This window comes from Manduca sexta, chromosome 13 (genome assembly GCF_014839805.1).
Source record: "Manduca sexta isolate Smith_Timp_Sample1 chromosome 13, JHU_Msex_v1.0, whole genome shotgun sequence".
Taxonomy (NCBI): Eukaryota; Metazoa; Arthropoda; class Insecta; order Lepidoptera; family Sphingidae; genus Manduca; species Manduca sexta.
This window is the reverse complement of record NC_051127.1, coordinates 5,824,081-5,843,053: the sequence shown is the minus strand read 5'-3', so window position 1 is coordinate 5,843,053 and position 18,973 is coordinate 5,824,081. Positions and strand designations below refer to the sequence as shown.

Sequence of the window (18,973 nt, the reverse complement as noted above, 5' to 3'; positions counted from 1 at the left end):
CTTTTTACTTGTTGTCATCTCTCTTATAAATAATAATATGCTACAAGTTTGATTTTTTATTTGTAGGTAAATGGAACATAATACTCTGTTCGGAAGTAAACTAATAAATGTCATTATTTATAACATGTTATGTATTTTATTTTAATTCCAATAAGACCAAATTTATGGTGAATTAAATATTAAATCAAATAGTTTAAATATTATTATTATATAAACATAGGCATAAATATTTTTCGTTATTGAATTTACAATTTGTATAACCTATTTTTGAACGAAATCACATCAGCTGATCGTCAAAACCAAACAAAACATTTATTTTAGGTTAAGTTTGAATTACTTTGAATGCTTTATTATTTATAGTTTGAGGAAAATATGAAGAAAATTCAATCTGGCGACTCGTTTCAACGCATGAATTATTTATACCAAGTAAGTTTTTAAACTTATAATATCTCTTTAGCTCTTTTCTCATGTCTCTATCAACGCGATGTTTTTGACTTCTTTTCATATTATACTTATCGCTTTATATTTTGCCACATAATAAAAAGGGATGAACAAAGATTTTGATCTCGCTACGTATTTGTAATAAGAGTTTATCTAAAACTTGAATTGATTTGATTTTTTTTAAAAAATACTATGGGTTTTCAAACTTATTATAGCATTGGATTGCCTCTATGGCGTAGTTGTATTGCATGCACGGTACGATATCGCTCTGAGGTCTTGGGTTCGAATCACGGGTAAAGTAATATTAGATTTTTATACAATACAGATTGCCATGGACTATCTAGTCTTGTCTCCTATGACATTACGGGATGGAAAACACATGATGAAAAGTGGGCCTTAGTTACACCTCTGCCTCCCCGATCGAGGATAAATATGTCCTGTGTGTTTCATAATTAAAATAGTGAATAAAATATAATATATAAATACTAAAAATATGATTTATTGTGGAAATATTTTGATGTTGAAAATGAAAATGTTTCATACATGTGAATTTAAAAACGGCTGAATGGATTTGGATGTAATTTTACACACAGGTAGACCAAATACTGGGTGAACATAATAAAGACACCTTTTTATTTTGTAATATTTCTCAGTCAGACTTTTCAGACCAGAAAAAGACTGATGCTGCCTTCCAGGCAAAGTTCAAGAAAAACGTAGTTACGTAGTTATTAGTAAAAATAAACAGTTTATTACCTGGCAAATTAATAAAAAAAAAAAACTATCCTTTACAGATAAGCAAGCATGTTGTGGAGAAAAATGCTGCACTGTCTTCATACTACAATACCTTGATGATAAATTTGGCCAAGAAAAGTGTATTGAAAATGTAAGAAAATTTATTTACACTTAATTTTCTGGTTTTTATTTTGTAGATAATGAGAAAAATATTTCACTTTTCAGACATCCAGATATCAAAAGGCAAGTTTGTAAAAAATGCAGATGTATGCTTGTGAATAATGTCTCGGCCAAAATGAAATTTAAAAGTAAAAAGAAGTCAAAGATAATAGAGTGGACATGCAATACATGTAACACTAAGAAATCTTTTCCAGCTGACAAAAATAATCAGAAAACTCTATGGTTGGAAAGGGAAGAGGCTGAGGTTAAAGACTGTAATAATTATGAGAAATAAATTTTAAGCATCATTCTTTGGTTTTATTTTTCAATGTAATCGTTGGCAGCTTGGAAAGATTACCTCTTTTATAGCAGATTAGCTATTGCTCGCATCATCGCTTGAAAATTTTTCCGGGATAAAAGTCCCGATATATTTTCCCAAGAAAAAGGCAGCTTATGCTCTTCCCAGGGTCTCAAACTATCTCCATATCGAATTTTATGAAAACCCGTTGCGACAGTTTTTGAGTTTATCGCATTTATACAAACAGGCAAACAGACGCGGCGTACTACAGAGATACGCGTAGAGAAATTCAAGAAAACGAAAAAAACTTCAAGTCTTCATCCCCAAAGAGGCAGGCAAAGTTGAAAGTTCACCCACTTTTTGCCTGTGTGTTCCGTGTCATGACGATATGGGGTGAGCCTATTTCCATATTGGGCACAAAACCCATAACAGTAGCATCTCCCTCAGGGGTGCACCCGCACGACGCGGAAATCATGGTGGACGAGAACATGTGAACCAGGGACGTCAGAGCGGCTTCGTAGCGCACACAATACAACTACGCCATTGAGGCAGTCTTCAAGACACCGGCTTAGACCATCACTGCATAATGTATTGCTATAAAACGAACTTATATCCAAATATTTTTACGGCGAGTCGACATCGCTTTTTCCGCGGCATCCCAAGCATCCATTATGCATGAACGCTGGACAATATATCAAATTCAAAACGTACCCGAGTTAAACTAACATTTACTTTGGCAAATAAAATGGCCTTTGTTTTGGGCCAGCGTCCGTGAAAAAGTTATTGGAACTGTCAGATTTATACACACAAGTTCTGCTTTCGGAATAATTTTATTGATTATTTGTACAAATACTGAATCGTTTGTGATTATAGTATTCATTTGCCTAACTATCCCGCATTATAAATGGTTTGAGTGGCTTAAAAAGAATCTATTGTAGTTCTGGTTTATTTAGTTTTTGTGTTATAATGGGGTATTTTACCATGTTAAATTTTAACAGCTGTTCTTTAAGTATTGACAAAAATAAGAAAAAGTAGATCTTCCCTGAAAGTAGTCATAAAATTGGTATTAAATGAGTCTGTAGGTAATTCATATTATAAATATTGCAATGTGAAAGACTGACTACCTGGGTGGCGTAGGTGTAATTGTACACGGTACGAGTACGACTATCGCGCTGAGGTCCTGGGTTCGAATCCCGTGTCGGGCCAAAATAATTGTAACTGGGTTTTTATATCTTAAAAAATACTTAGTCACAGCTCGGAGTCAGGAAGATGGCGGTGTGATACCCCGTGCCTCGAAAAGCTCGTAAAGCCGTTGGTCCTGCGACTGATCTCTCTGCGATCATGTGGTATTGCCGTCTCACCGAATTATGAGAATGAAGGAACAGAGAGTGCACTTGTGTAATGCGCATACACTTGTGTACTATAACTCCTGCGCACTGGGCTGGTCTCCATTGAGATTGGCCGCCGTGGCCCAAATTCGTAAATTCGAAATCATCATCGTCATTGAAATGTATAAGTTTTATCTCTTAAGTTTTTCGGACGCATCGTAATCCTCATGACCTAACAAAGATATTATTGCCTCTGTTATTTGTTTTTGACAGCTTATTTACGATTTTTTTTATTTTTAAGGGCACGGCCCCCTAAAAACAAAATAAAAAAAAAAAACAGCCTACACTTGGAATCTAATAAAGATATTCCTCTATAATTACTTCGGAGGAGTATATTATACATCTAATCTTTCGTAGAAGCTAAAATTAAATGTACTCGCTCGCTAAAAATACTTTATATTTTTTTTCACGTGATATTAGGTATTTTGTAAGACAACATAAGCCAGCTGGTAGATGCGTGAACCCTTATTGATATTTCCCCAACGTGCGAGGGTAAATTCGTGAAAACATGCCGATCCGTGTAATTCGCATCCTGTAAGTTAAAAGCAAAAAGCCATTTTTCAAACGTGCACGTATCCTGGAGCTCATTTATCATTTAATGCTTTTCAACTATTTGTTTCGTTTGGAAATATCAAATCGTGTGAAATATTTGGGATTGGGAATTGTTAGTTAAACTATAAAATGGTATGTATCTATAACTATTTCATTAGTAGTAGTACTACAGAAGAGATGATAAGTTGCTGATTTGAAGTAGACACTGTCCAAGAATATGTATGTCGTCAATAGATGAACATTTAATGCAGTGCTGGTTTTAATGAAGATTTTATCCCAAAATCTTAAACTACGTACCTGAAACTATTCAAATTCAGAAACTACGAAGTATTGACAAAGTGACATCGATCACAGAGTGGAACCAAACTTTCGAAAGGTTTACTACAATATTGGCTGATTGAAGTGGAGCCTTGTTGGACAGATTAAGCTTAGTACAGTATTACGTTACATGAATTTAATCCATCTATAAAATTTAACAACAGTTAATGCCTTTTATAGTTTGATCATCATGTTATATGCGATGATAGGAATTACTACATCACCAAAGTTAAGTAAGCTAATATCTAACCTCAAAACTACATTAACTTTCGCAATTCCTACAAAATCTATAAAAGAAGATTTATGCATATTTTCATCTTAAAAGTACTTAAATCTCATTGGTCATGTAAAGTCTTTTAATCCTTATAAATAACAGATCGATTAACATAAAAACAAGTGTGCATTGATTGCCTACTTTTTGGTGCCAGTGTTTTTTTCTAAATCTGTGAATTCAGATCTTAAAGTCTTGAAAAATGATGGATCGTTTCCTAAGAAAGTTTTCTTGTAACTACAGCGGTTAAGGTAGCTGCCCTTGCTTCCTCATCGCAAAAATCCACCCTGTATACATAAAGCGTTACTTTCATTCGCAACTCGTAAAATTTATAGTCAATAGAAATTTATTGCATTTCACAATATTTTCTCATTGACTATCAACTCAACCATAAAACAATGTAGTTCAAAATGAAGTATATTTTACATTTATTTATTCTAATTTTCTACATATCAAGAATACAATCTTCAATATATACAGATATAAAGGAGAACGTATTATCATTTCTGCAACGCGCTATAGACCAGAATGACGAAGAAGAATATATCAAACCTAGAACGTATCAAAGTGAGAATAAAAGATACTTTAACATCCAAAGGGACTTAAAAGATGCAAAAATAGCCAAAGATAAAGCTAAAGTATTGAAAAAACTAAAAAATCAAGAAGAGAACATCAAAATAAAACATGAACTAGCTATTCCTGATCATCAAGAAATTAAAATAGCTAAAGAACATTATCATATGGATCCAGTGTTAAATCTCTTTAAGCGTAGGTCTGACAAGGATCTTAGGAGAAAGGCTGTGGACTCTGATGATTCAAGTTCGAGCTTAGAGTTGAAGCCATGGAAAGATGAGTGGAGGGAACATTGGATTCAGAAGAAATTCGAAGCTGTTAATGCGTCAGCGCACAGGGGAGAGACTGTAAATATGGTGGCCGCCAGTAAGTTGTTAGAACTTTAATAGTAGGTAAAATTAAGTTATTGTAATCACGTATTAATTGATACTCATCTTTTATACTAAAAGTTTGGGGCTTTAGTCAGATTGCGATGGTTACTGAATCCTGTTAGGTTAAATAAAATACGTCATTTTAATGAAGGCAAAAGAATTTAAAATCTTGTTTTACCTAATAATTTAATTGAATTAGTAATTATTTACAATGTTTTCCATACAGAATATTATGCTAGCTCATATTTTTGCATCTAACTGAATGATAATTTCTTCAAGGACCATGGGGCGTACCATGTGGAGATCCCAACCAACACGACATGCCGTGGGGTACTTGCATGCTACCGATGGAATGTGAACCAGAATACCGTATATATCGCGGCGATTACTTTTGCGGTAGAACACAGTTCGTCTGCTGCGCAATACAACAAAGCACTTATGACATGTACCAAGGCTTCGACGTGTCCTTCGCCGATAGCAGCTTATCCACTGATTCCGACGAAAAGAAAAATCGCGGTAAAGGCTCCAGAGAAAGAAGACAACATAAGAAACGCAGGGACAAACGTAAACGGAGAAGAGAACGTCACAAACGTAAACGAAATATAAAAAGGAATATCAGAAAGATCGTAAAGGAAATAAGAAAGATATTAAGCAGAACCTACAGGAACGGAACATCGGAAAGGAAAAGAAAGACGAGGCAGTTGAAAAGATTTATAAAGGAGTTAAAGAAACAGTACAGAAAAGATAGACAAGCCGTGAAAGATATACACGAGACAGAATTAATAAAAGTAGATGCGGCATTGCAAAAAAGATTGGACCACATTATGGAACTTAATCACAATTTCATAAGGAATTCTACGTTTAGAGATATTGTTGTGAATGGTACAATAACTAGACAAGGAGCTCGAATGTTAGTGCAAGCGTATCCGGAATTGTCAAGTTACTTTAACATGAGACGCCGCGGAAACGAGGAACGTCCAAGAGATTATCTCGAATATAATGTAGATTATGGGATGGTGTATAATTGAATAATAAATATTGACTACTATTTCTTTTAATTACCTATCAAACCTTAGATAAATCACGAAGGGTAAATTAATTCTAATGTGATTGACTACGTCTGAGAATGGGACATAACTAATTTATTTTAAATAATTACCAGCTCTTGCTTGAGGCTTCGCTCATGTGGAAAAGTTTTTGGGGGATAAAAGACCCGTTTTATATTTTCCGTGATAAAATGGAGCCTATATTTTAAGTTAACCTCGCACATAGGTGAAAGCTACGTTTAATTTCATGCTTGTATGTTTTTGCGTGATACGTGTACAAACATACAGACAAAAAATCTAAATAATGTTGTTTTGGCTTTTGTTGATCTAATAAAGTACTTCTTATAATCGTTCTTTCTGTACCTATAATTTACAGATATCAGCCTATAAATTATATTACATGTATAGATAATATTATGTTTCCGTGGTTATATTATGTTCTATTTCATCACGCATTGCATTATACACGCATAAGTATGGCTACATCTTAGAAGACTTGAAGCCGTAGAACTTACTATTGACTATAATCCTAAAATTTGTGTCCAGTAATTAGTACAAATACCCTTCAAATCGGAATGCAATAGAGTCTGAAAATTTCTACAGACAGACAATGTGGTATCCATAAAATAGATTGCAGTAGGTACTTAACAAGAGATCCCACCTAAATAATTTAGGATCAGAGTTAGCCAGAATTTCATACATCGTATTATTGCGGCTTCAGCCATTCTTAATTCATGTCGCATTTGAGACAAAATTTGGCTGAAATGTAAGCTGTTTCTAAATTTACCCGTCGCTAATTGAGTTGTGTGTTGCTGTCAGCTACACACAAAAGGTTTCCTTATGTCATGCATTACATGGCATATAATTTTTGTTTTAACATCCTTAATCCATGATTAACTTAAGAGGTTTGTAGGTTCTAGAATATCTTACTTATTATGTAGATCTTTTTATGTTTTACCAGTATTACTGTTTTTTTATGATGGTAAGTGGAGTGGGGTCCAATAGAATGTCGACTGACGAAAAATTACCCCTTCAAAGTCGAGACAATTATGCCGGCCTGTTGGAACCGGATATACACAGGTTGATCTCGGAACGCGTCACACTTACGTGAGCCACTATGGCGGGTTTTCACATCTTGCGTACGTGGCCGCTATACGGGCGGATATGAATTAATATATCTTACCAGTAAATAATGATGAATGTGAAAGTTTGTAAACATGTCTAGTACAAGTCAACGGATAATCTGCTGCATTCAATACATTTGGATCAAATTTAGCATACATAGACAGAGTCCCAGATTAGCATACTTGTATGCTTGCAGAAAATGTATATTTATGGAACTTTTTCTCTGGAGAAACCCTCGAGTAACATCTATTTAAGATAATTAAATGTGACAATAAAGTGTCGTGTACTCCCATAAGAGGCTCTTGCACGTGAGATAAAAGCTGTATAAATAGATGTTACTGAGTATCGCTATGAAGTGCTATAGCAGTGGAGACGTTATGAAGTTATATAGTCAGCAAAATAATACCATGGCTATTTAATGAATAACTATAACATCTAAAATGATATGAAGGATATTACTAATACTTCATTAAAGATACTTGTACTGGGTATTATATGGTGTTTCGGAATAAAATAAATACTTAATTATTTATAGCTCAGTTTAGTTTATCAAACTTAGCCGTCTGCTGAAAATAGGCAATTAAATGACAGCCTAAGCTCTGTGTCTTAAATAATTCAATGCTTAAATGCTTACTTGATATCCTACTCTAACGTGAGATCTATTAATATGCCTTTAATTCAATATACAGTGAACTCATTCTGCGTATCGGTCCACCAATAGTTAAAAAAATTAAAAAGTTGTATAATTGTGAAATGTACTTTGACTTCGCGGATGAACAACACCTCAGTCCGCCCCGTGACCACGAAGACTGCAAAGTCTTCGAAACGTCGCGTGAGAATTATAATAAAAAAACTGCAACAAAATCCTTAAATAAGTTTTATTTTAATGTTTAACATTCGCGTAAACATAAGAAATCATTATGGCCTTTAATGGCTAACAGCCTGCGCGATCCCAAAATATTTTCTGCTCATGATAAGTTTAAGCTGATACGGAACTCAATAACATTTCTATGTATACTAACAAAAAAAAAACACACACACACACACACACACACCATCACGCATTTATCCCCGAAGGGGTTTGCAGAGGCGCAACCAGGGCACCCACTTTTCGCCAAGTGTGTTCCGTCCCAGGATGTGATAAGGGGCGAGCCTATCGCCATATCCGGCACAAATATCACTTTGCCCGACCCGGAATTCGAACCCAGGACCTCAGCGCGCTGCCGTACCGAGCATGCAGTACAACTACGCCACCGAGGCAGTCCTAACAAAAACTTCCAACACAAAATGGTAAATTCTTCAATTCATCCGATTTTATTTCAATATTCCAGAAAATGATCCTAAAGTTTTAACACTTCTCGAAGTTATTGCCGATACGGACTTCAAGCGCAATTTAATCACAATAAATATCTGATACTCAGGTCTTTATGAGCTATTAAAATGTGCTCAACCTGTACTTTTGCGATTTGTGAATTTTATCATGTTAGGAAATAGCGTTGGAGTTATATTAGCAGTAAATTTGTTATGCAGTAAAGGTTTAGTATGTCAATTCGAAAATAGACATCCAAAGCTAGTAAAAATGCTAAGAACTTTCTAAAATAATAAACAGTAAGCCTAGGGCCTGTTTACCGATGTCTGAATATTATATGGAACTCTTCAAATATAAGACGATCAAAAACAAACGTCACGCTGTCAATTATATTCCCAAGTAAATAGAAATAAGAAAAGTGCCCTTTACATCATCTATCTAATACATTGTTTGGCGCATAATATTTATTTACATACATACATGAAACATATCATGAATATTAACTTAATTACTGTTTACCTATTTATTACGTGAAATGCTTTGAGATTAATCAAATTAGTTAATCAGTGAAACTGTTTACCATATTAAATTTTATACCATATATTTCTCTAATCGAAATAAAAAGTTGAAACAACACTGGCGGTTACTCCTACTGGTTGGTTACTGGTGTTAGTGTCTTATATGAGAGAGTCCGTCTGGTTAGGTACCACCGCAATGTCTATTTCTGCCGCCAAGCACCAGTGTGTAGTCATTGTTGTCTTCCGGTTTGAAAGACATTGTAGCCAGTGTTACTGCTGGACATAATGACTTAACATTTCATGTCTCAGGATGGCGAGCGCACGTGGAATACCATACAATACTTTGTAATTCAAGGTGTTGGATGGTGTTTCTTCTGTTTATAAGCGGTCGTATCGCTTATCAGGCGAATGACAAGTTCGTCTAGTCATTCAAAGCAATAAAAAAAAAACAATATTACATATTGCTTAGACACGAAAAATATAAATTTCTTTCCTCACGTTTTCCTTCGCAGTTAATATAAGTTTCCATACCAAAGTAGCAGAAAATCCCAAGTTATTATTTTTAATTCAAGTATAATATTTTAGGACAACCGCTAATAGATAATGTATTTAGTTCAAAACTAGTTCGCGCCACAGGGATTTGAATAATTTAAAATAGGTCATTTCAAGTTTATAACTATCGATAAAATATCAATTATTTAGTGGTAAACGTGTTCTAGTAATTTCCATATAATATTAAGGTGTTATTATTTTTTATTGACTAATTTAAACATTGTTCTATGATTATTAATGTGATTGAAAGCGTAAAACAGTAATTATTTAAGATAATGACTTTAATTAACTTTTATTGGGTATACGGTATTTTATTATGAGACTTAATTATGTGATGGTGAATGCAGTGATTTGTCATTAAAAATTAATAATTATATTAATTGAGGTGATGTCATTTAAAATACCTTAACCTACTTTCTATTTATACCCCAGTGACTCCATTGATGGTAAGTGGAGTGGGTCCAATAGAATGTCGACTGACAAGGGATGATTACCCCTCGGCAGTCGACAGAATTATGCCGGCCTGTTGGAACCGAATATACCCCAGGAGGATCTAAGAACGCGACATACTTTCACGCGACAACGCGACATAACACCCTGTGTACGGTGGTCGCTATCCAGGCGGATATAAAATATATCCTACCACCAGCATGATTTATAATAGAGCCCTGTATTAACTAAATATACTGTCCGCTGAGCACTGGCTTTCTGTATTGGCAGGCTTAAGGTTATAGCTTAAGGTCCATTTTTCATACATTTTGTTTCACCTTTAATCTGGGTAACTAAAATTTAATACGACGAAATTTTAAAGGCCGAAATATCCATGCATATTAATTATTTTTACGTTTTTCTTTCAACTGCGAGAACTAATCACTAACTAGACGTGAATTTAAATTCTTTACTTGTCAATACTTGTTTAGTTACCCAGATTAAAGGTGAAACAAAATGTATGAAAAATGGACCTTAAGCTATAACCTTAAGGTCTTAATACACCAAGCTGACTAATACAGGTTGGTATACAACACAATTTGCCAAGATAAGTAGAATACAAAATATAAGCTCGTAAAACTCAGTGCTCAATCAAGCAGAACAGGCCACGCTAACAGCCAACGTTTCAATTTGCAAAAGGTCCAAAAGTCGCATATTTCACCAAACCTCAACATAATAACAATTTTTAGTTGCCGGAACGGTTGGCCGACGTCCAACGTAACTTCAGATAGCCACTTAGTTATCAACATGAGTAAACATTTCACTGAACTCATGCTTGGTAGTACTAAATTTACTCGAATTGAAACTTGCTGATTTCAATGGATTTGATCAAACATTTGTACAATGTCTTCAACTAAAGAAGTATTCTAATAAGTGTTGTCTTTGATGGTGAGACACTAACTAACTAACTAATGTTTTATCACATTAATCAGGATGAAGCTAGCCTGCAGTTAGAAGGATTGGCAGTTTGATCAGACATAGATGGAATGGCAAGTAACGTGTAAAATTTTGTAACTGTAAACAATTATAATTAGTATTTAGCCTTTTAATAATGTATAGCCGTTTTCAATCAACGATCACTATCTTAATCTTCAATCTGATTCTGAGACTGCACTAATCAAAATATCTCATTTGTAAGCATGTCAAAAAACTTTGTTCTGATTGATCCATTTTTGTGATAGAGCGAAAAAAGGGATTGGGATCGATTATTGAAAATAGCACTTTGTTAATCACTGTAGATGGCTATTAAAACATGCATTATTGTTCGAGAATAGAATTTTACTTATTAAAAAAGGCTACTAAAAAATAAAGTGACATAAAAATAAATATTTTACTCTTTTTTACTTTTAACTTTTGTCGAAACTCGTTGGTCTTCTGAATTTAGCGTAGAGTTGGTCCCAGAACGTCTTTCTGTCCCAGTAAGGCTCTTCGATAATTTGCAAATCTCTGTCAAAGTGTAGGCAGGTGACATTGTTCGGCTGAATTGGTGGCCACAAGATCGGTAGCAGTTCTGTTCTACAGGTTGTAGGGTTTCTAGAAAATAAGTAATAATCAATTAAGAAGAGATAGAAAGAAAAATCTATTAATGCTATGCACGCGATATGCTATGAACTAACTAGATATTGTGTAATTAATAAACATTTGGTTTCTTAATTCGTAAGGTGACGAATCTAGCACATCGATAAGTAGTCAAAACTTTGTTGCTATTGTTAATGGGCAGATGCAGCGCTTATCATTACAATATCTTCCTTGTATCATCATTAACTTGTAAAATAACTTACCCAAATTTAACAAAATTCGCTATCAATTTCGCCATTCTGCCCACGGCGAGTTTGTCACTTTCATCATTTATAGGTTTGTTTAAAAAAACATGCTTCACAACATCCCCATGTCCAGCTATATTTATATTCTTATAAAATTCTTCATAGCTTCCCATACCACCTTTATACGCAAATTCCATCAAATAAACTGGATTACTCTTCGAATGTATCTCAGCGGAATTAAAGAAAGCGTTTAAAACTAACGAATCGCCAAAATAGTTTAAATATTCAATGATAGTATCGTCTCCGATGGTTTTGTTGCCGAAATAGAAATGTTTAATGTTTGTAGCGATATCTTGTTTGATCTCACAAGTGTCAAAGACAAGATCTGCTGGCAAGAAATCAAGAAACTTCGTCTGCATCCTATCTTTATAGTTTTGCTCGTAGAATTCTGAACTTCTTAGAAATAAACCTTCAAGTGTCGTAAATACGAACATCATCGGAATTTTGTTGTATTTCTCTTTAGTTAATATTTCGTATGGTGATTCGGTTATGAAGGCTTCTATGTATGGTATTTCTCTCTCAGCACATGGCACGAATCCAAACGTACCATCTGTGAGTCTGTTGTAATAATCATAGTTCATGGCGCTTATTAGTTCAGCTGGAACTGATCTATAATAGTCAATCATTTCGTAAACATTAGTTGTATTAGGAAAATCTAATAGTTGGGCCATGTCGATTGCCGTTTTTATGGGGTTAGCATCAAACGACCAGACTGACGTCGCCGCTCCAGATTCGACAATAGCTTGCTTGAACAAACCATATCCCATTTTGGACAGGACTTGATACTCAACTGCCGCTCCGCCGGCACTCATTCCATAAATGGTTACATCTTCAGGGTCGCCACCAAAGTTTTTTATGTTATTCCTAACCCACAATAGGGCTGCAACTTGGTCTTTCAAGCCAGCGTTTCCTGGAGCTTCTTCAATACCTAGACAAAGAAAGCCTAGTACTCCAAGCCTGTAGTTCATTGTTACCACAATAATATCTTCTTTTATCAAAGGTCCCACTCCACTTGTCTGCCCGGTTCCCAATAGGAATGAGCCCCCATGAATATAAACTAATACAGGTAGAGGGTTTTTTGGGTCTTTGACAGGGGTGAACACATTAACAACGAGACAATTTTCGTCGCCTTTGCCTCTTTGAGGACATTTGACGGTGCGATTCGCTTCGTAAATGCCGTCCCATGGTAAGGGTGGGAGCGGGGCTGGAAAAAATCAATACTACATTAGGATGCAATTAGTTTCAAATGACATTTTTAATTGACCTTCAAATTTGTCATAGTTAATGTATGTACGGATTTTTTTAGAAATTCCGAACAAGGTATTTTCTTTTTATATTAAAGTGCTTCTTTTAATAACATTTAATATTATGAAGAATAAAACGATTAAAAATATACTTAAAGTATTAAGTACTCATTACGTTATCAAACTCCACAATATTAAGCTCTTTAAAATATTCGTGACCCTAAATAAATAACTGACCTTAAAGCGATTATAGCTCGTAGGTTGAGCGGCATAAGGTATTCCGAGGAAGGCGAAATACTCCTCGCTCTCCGCCCTCGTTCCCCTGACGAGACCTCCTTCAGTCATTACATTTCTGTAGTTTGGTATACGGTCGTTTTTTGCGTGTACAATGCTGATTACCGCAACGATAGTTATGATCCGTCGCAACATTTTAACTGGTTATGGTTCTGGTTTGGTAGCACTTGCGTTGAGTCAAGCTGATTGTATTGCTGTCTCTTTATAATAATTTTCTTTTCAAAGTTAGTTCTATATTGTGCCGCTAGGTGTCACTGTTAATGGAATGATTGTTTTCCATAATCAGAAGTTCCGCTCTCAACGGATATTTTCAAATAATACTTTGGGATTATATTTTAACTTTTTCCCATCTCAATATCTGCTTAGATGTCAGATCCTAAAAAAATATTGAAAATATACAAAGTAAGATAAATAACGATAGCTATATAACCGTCGATGTCTCATTATCTCCCAATGACCGTTCTGAGCCGAGGTTCGTAACCAGTTAGTGGGTTGCCCTCAGCATGGTCGCTTAATTTTCAAGGGTTCCAGTGCCTAAAGCGCTCACCCAATAGTCCGGTGTTTTCGTATAAACCGGCTCTTGCCAGGCTAACTAACGTAGGGTCAATTAAAAAAATGTAGCAGGCAAGGCTTCTCATGCGGGCTGAGCGAGCAACGTCTAGTCACAGTATAATAACCACTATACATTCCTTACTAACTTTGAACTGTATTTTAGGACTTAGTATTAACATTGGTGTTTTACTATTTCATGGTAGATTACATAACCAACGTATTAGCGCAAAATTTGTAGGACAATCTTCCCACAGAAACTTGACGATCTTGTCCCGCTGTATATAATCTAAGAACTCTTTAATAAAAGTCTCTGAATAAAAGAGTAAAGCATACCTCTATAGGAGATAAAGAAGCCTCTTCAGTGAACACAAAGTCCCGACTCATACTAACTATGAAGTTAAAGTATGAAACTAACAATTTTCATCAGCATAGAACTATTATTCAATTATGCAAATAAAATTTTGTTTACGCACTTTGGAACGACTTTTTGCCCAATGTTAAAATGACGCGACTGACATGACATGCAGAACCGTTTCCAGTTCAAATAAGGTAGCGGTCCCATTAACAGCGGTATGTTGTCGAAAAATATTGTTTTTGAATTATTATTGTGTAAAAACATGTTTTATCAAAATTATTGAAACACGTCTATATTTTTTTAAGAATCTTAAATAACGTCTGAAGATAAGCGTGACGTCTGTTTATAAACAATAGCGACACATTTACGACTGTGCATTACAAAGCACTTCGTGGCTATACTATACTCTTCATTTTAAGACATAAGATGCTATGTCTCCGGGATGAATTTTTATTTAATTTCTTTACTCGGAGAATGAACCCGAGACCTCAACACTTAGAGCCCTAATGATTTCTTAAGTTTACGCGAATGTTAGACATTTAAATTAAACTATTTTACCCTCCGTGACCATGAAAGCTGCAAAGTCTTCGAAACGTCGGGAGAAAAGTATAATATGAAAACCGCGATAAAATTCGTAAAATAGTTTAATTTAAAGTTAGAGCCGTATTAATAAATGAATCTCACCGTTGAGTAAAATCTCAAGTAGACATTCAAAGTATTGAAATCTTTAAAATCAAGCTTAAGTTGCTACTTAAGACTTTGTATTCTATTGAGTTAGGGAAATTTAAAAAAAACAGCTGTCAAATTCGTTACATAATGACTTAAGATATTTTTTGAGCTGATCTTAATATAGGTTTATCAAATAGGAACTATCTTAAGACGCCGAGCTTAGTTTCACAGCGTCTCAACTGATATCGCATTTCGAAGCGAAACTGAGTTGGTTCTATTAATACGGCCCATACATCCCAGTATCTATAATGTAACAGGTTCAAACAGACCAACATAATTAAGTTGACTGGCGAGGGCTAATCGTATTTTAACTCTATAATATACCATTGCTATATAAACAGCAATTTCTATAAATTCGCGTGATTTAAATAGTGTTTCATCAAACCTTCTCAACAATTCTGTAAACCAACATGGCCCGTTTAAATCCATTTAAATAATGCACTTGGTCTGTTTACCTTCCAAATTACATCGACGCCTGTGGCACATCGGGTGATGCATTGGTTGTGAAATATGAAACAGTAAATTCCATTCAGTATGAAAATATTTTAATGTAGTTTGCGAGCAGCAAATTAGTTCATATATTAAGGTAGTTGACATGTTTTATAAGATATATTTAGGAAAAAGTTGCAATAAATAAACTGAAAACAGAGTAGAGAATAAAATAAGTCAAATAGATATTACACATTTGAACATTTTGGTATTAAATCGTGGTAGATGTAACGTCACTGCTATTACAATACGAAAGTGCGAGGGAGATAGCGCGATATCCATTCAATATTTAATAATAACGTAAACACTGATGTTAAGAACATTCTAGATACGAGAAACGTCGCTATTCTCTTGTGTTGTGATCTCGCCTTAACAGTTCTATCGATATGATATTGAAGAGTCTTTACTTATCTTTTTAACTGATGTCAGTATTATCGTCATTTCGATAAACATCTATTCTATTTAGGGCCGTAGTTAAGAATAGTAGGTCACCTACATAAAATATTTGTATGTTTTTGGGGGGTCGATAGCCCTCATTTAGGCTATAATTATTAAGAACGTCTTTCTGTGTGAAGGCCTTTGTTGATATAGGCATCCTATAATGTACTTTACCAAGATAAAACTTACCTATAATAATATGTTTGTGAATGAAGACATTGCGTATTTGTTCAGATTTCATCCAAATCCGTCTAGAGGTTTTTCTATTAATTTAAGAAAATATTTATTTCCTAAATTATTGGGATAAACAGTGGCCTATATATTATTCCAGGACATGATTTATCCATATGCCAAATCTATAAATATTGTAAAACAAAGTCCGCTTTACGGTCTATATGTGATCGATTTTCTCAAAATTTACTGAACAGATTTTTATGAAATTTGGCATGGAGATAGTTTTAGACCCTGGAAAGGTAAGTTACTTTCTATCCCGAGAAAATATATGGCGGGACTTTTATCCCGGAAAACTATTTTTACAAGCATTCAAACATTTTCCCGAGCATACGCAATTATAATTATAACATAAGAAAGATAAGATTCTTTAATATCTTTTCATCAGCATTAAACTAAATATTCCAGAGGTTTATTTACAAACTGCGTTTGATTCTCTTTAACCCTGAAGTCTGAAGCAATATTCAAAGCACGTGCCGAGTTGTGGGTCCGTAATGCGGCGGTCTAATCAGGAGCCTGCCCTGCGGGACTTCTGCCAACATCACATCGATTTGATTCTGCCGTTTTTACTTAGTAAGATGTAAAAGTTGTTTCGCTACACATACAATTTTATATATAAAAAAAGATCCCAAAACAAAGATGGGACCATTTCGCGAACTTTTTTTACCAAATAAAAAAGGAATCATGCAAATCTGTCCACAAATCCCAGAGTAATCGGTGTTGATATATAACAAAAATACAAAGACATAAATGGAGAACCTCTTTCTTTTTTTACGAATTCGATTAAAAAAGGTCAGTTGCGTACTTTAAATTTCTACATTAATCAACAGTTGAGTTGACGTTCATGCTTATTGTATGGAAACCTTTTTACAGTTCATTGCCGTCATTTTATTTGTCGATGCCATGCTTGTCATTGTTCTGAGATGCCAATGACGGAGTCTGCGTGGGGCCATAGGACCATAAATATTAAAAATCAAACTCAGAAACCCAACTAATAAAAAAATAATGAGATTCTACGCTCACCATCCGATTATAGAAGACGTTAAGTCTTACATTTTAAGATCTATTCGCGAATAGAGATATTACCAACTAAGTTAACACAGCAAACAACACACAACTCTCTTGATTAATTTAATTATCTCAAGTAAACATCGTACCTCCATTAAAATAAACATTACACAGCTCAACAATGTCGCGTATTTTAACGTCATTGTCCACGAACTAATAACTGCAGACTGCAATTTCGTCACAAAGTACGCGGCTGCAGATATTAAATGTAATTTGCAATGGCGTGTACACTAAGCGATTACATCATATTTAGGGTAGAAAAACGAAATGTATACGAAAAGCATTCCATTTGTATGCCTTTGTGATGTTGAGGCCACACTAATGTCATTAATTAACGTGTTAATTAACATGAAGTGTACGTAAACTTACTCATTGATTACATATGTTTAGTACTTCGTAATAGTATCTTCCACCTCCCCATTATTATATTTTAGATTTTAATTAGATATGTTGTTAGTGGTAAATGCTGTGTTCACCTATTAGCAGCACACATATCAGATTTTATACCTTATTGTTTTATTGTATTTAATGATGTAATATGTAGTTGGTGTACCTTATTACAAATGAATAAATTAAAACTCATCAAAATAATTTGAAAACGACATTTAGACTGGCTTACACGACTTACTAAATATCGTAGCACTAACTACGTTTAAAACCTCGTGCTGACATTGACCATTAGGAGTGAAGAAAAGAGCACGATTTAGTATTTAGTAAATCATTGTGCAAGCCAGGCTTGGTGATTGATATTTGGTGTGGTCGCAGCATAAGGACGCTTCCTTTTCCGCGCGGCACATAAAAGCAAATTCCAAGGCATCCTAAATTGTCAGTAACATATTACATAACTATGAAATGCTATCATTTTCGAAGATTATTAGTGGAATAGTTTAGAAGCGGAATCTATTCCACTTGAAGTTACTAGCAGGCAATTTCCTCGTCTCGTTATAAATAAAAAAAATGTCCTTTCGATTTATCCATCGGAACGAATGACCCCATATAATAATACAGAATAAGCATAAATTCATGCTGCAATTCTTTCGTGCTATACGCCTCATCGACTTCGCATACATTCAACGATTATCATCAGACCATAATACGCCTGTACATTCAAAATTTAACCTTTTTCCTTCGTAATAAATGTTTCTAAAGTTGCAAAGGTAATTTTGTCAGAGAACAGAGACAGGGTGAACATGTCCGGGTTAGATTTTGGAGCGATGCCAATAATGCACGGCGCGGGGGCCTTGTTTATGCTGCGATAAATCCTGCAGGGACTTCGATGTAACACATCATGGATGGAAAATTAGGCGATGCATGGTCTGATTAGCATTAGAAGTAGATTAGGAGCTCTGTTAAGACTAGTATTTGGAGCTTGTAGCTCCTGTTGGTATCTGAGGGTATATAAATGGTTCGTGGATAGCCTTCATCATTAGCATATCACAGGAGGCCCATTGGTGAACATAGGGCTCCACTAAAGATTTCCAGACTGATCGGCTTGAACGGCTTGCGCTTAGCCAGTTCCTGCGACGTTTATAAGGTCGTCTGTCCACCTTGTTAAACGTCCACCATGGACAGCCCTATTTTTAACAACATCAGTAAAACTTGCTCGTC

At 34.8% G+C, this 18,973-nt stretch overlaps 2 protein-coding genes across 2 annotated transcripts; one reads left to right on the top strand and one right to left on the bottom strand.

Annotated features, from left to right (window-relative positions):
- The first annotated feature begins 4,491 nt into the window (after window positions 1-4,491).
- Window positions 4,492-6,161, top strand: LOC115449845. The gene is made up of 2 exons (XM_030177738.2): window positions 4,492-5,098; window positions 5,383-6,161. Exons 1-2 carry the CDS (start codon window positions 4,570-4,572, stop codon window positions 6,129-6,131), a joined length of 1,278 nt encoding a protein of 425 aa, XP_030033598.2. The 5' UTR covers window positions 4,492-4,569; the 3' UTR covers window positions 6,132-6,161.
- Window positions 6,162-11,399: 5,238 nt separating this feature from the next.
- Window positions 11,400-14,591, bottom strand: LOC115450218 (esterase FE4). Its single transcript, XM_037438326.1, has 4 exons — window positions 14,389-14,591; window positions 13,446-13,879; window positions 11,924-13,169; window positions 11,400-11,675 (listed from the first exon to the last, which is right to left on the bottom strand). Exons 2-4 carry the CDS (start codon window positions 13,636-13,638, stop codon window positions 11,489-11,491), a joined length of 1,626 nt encoding a protein of 541 aa, XP_037294223.1. The 5' UTR covers window positions 13,639-13,879; window positions 14,389-14,591; the 3' UTR covers window positions 11,400-11,488.
- Between the last annotated feature and the right edge of the window lie 4,382 nt (window positions 14,592-18,973).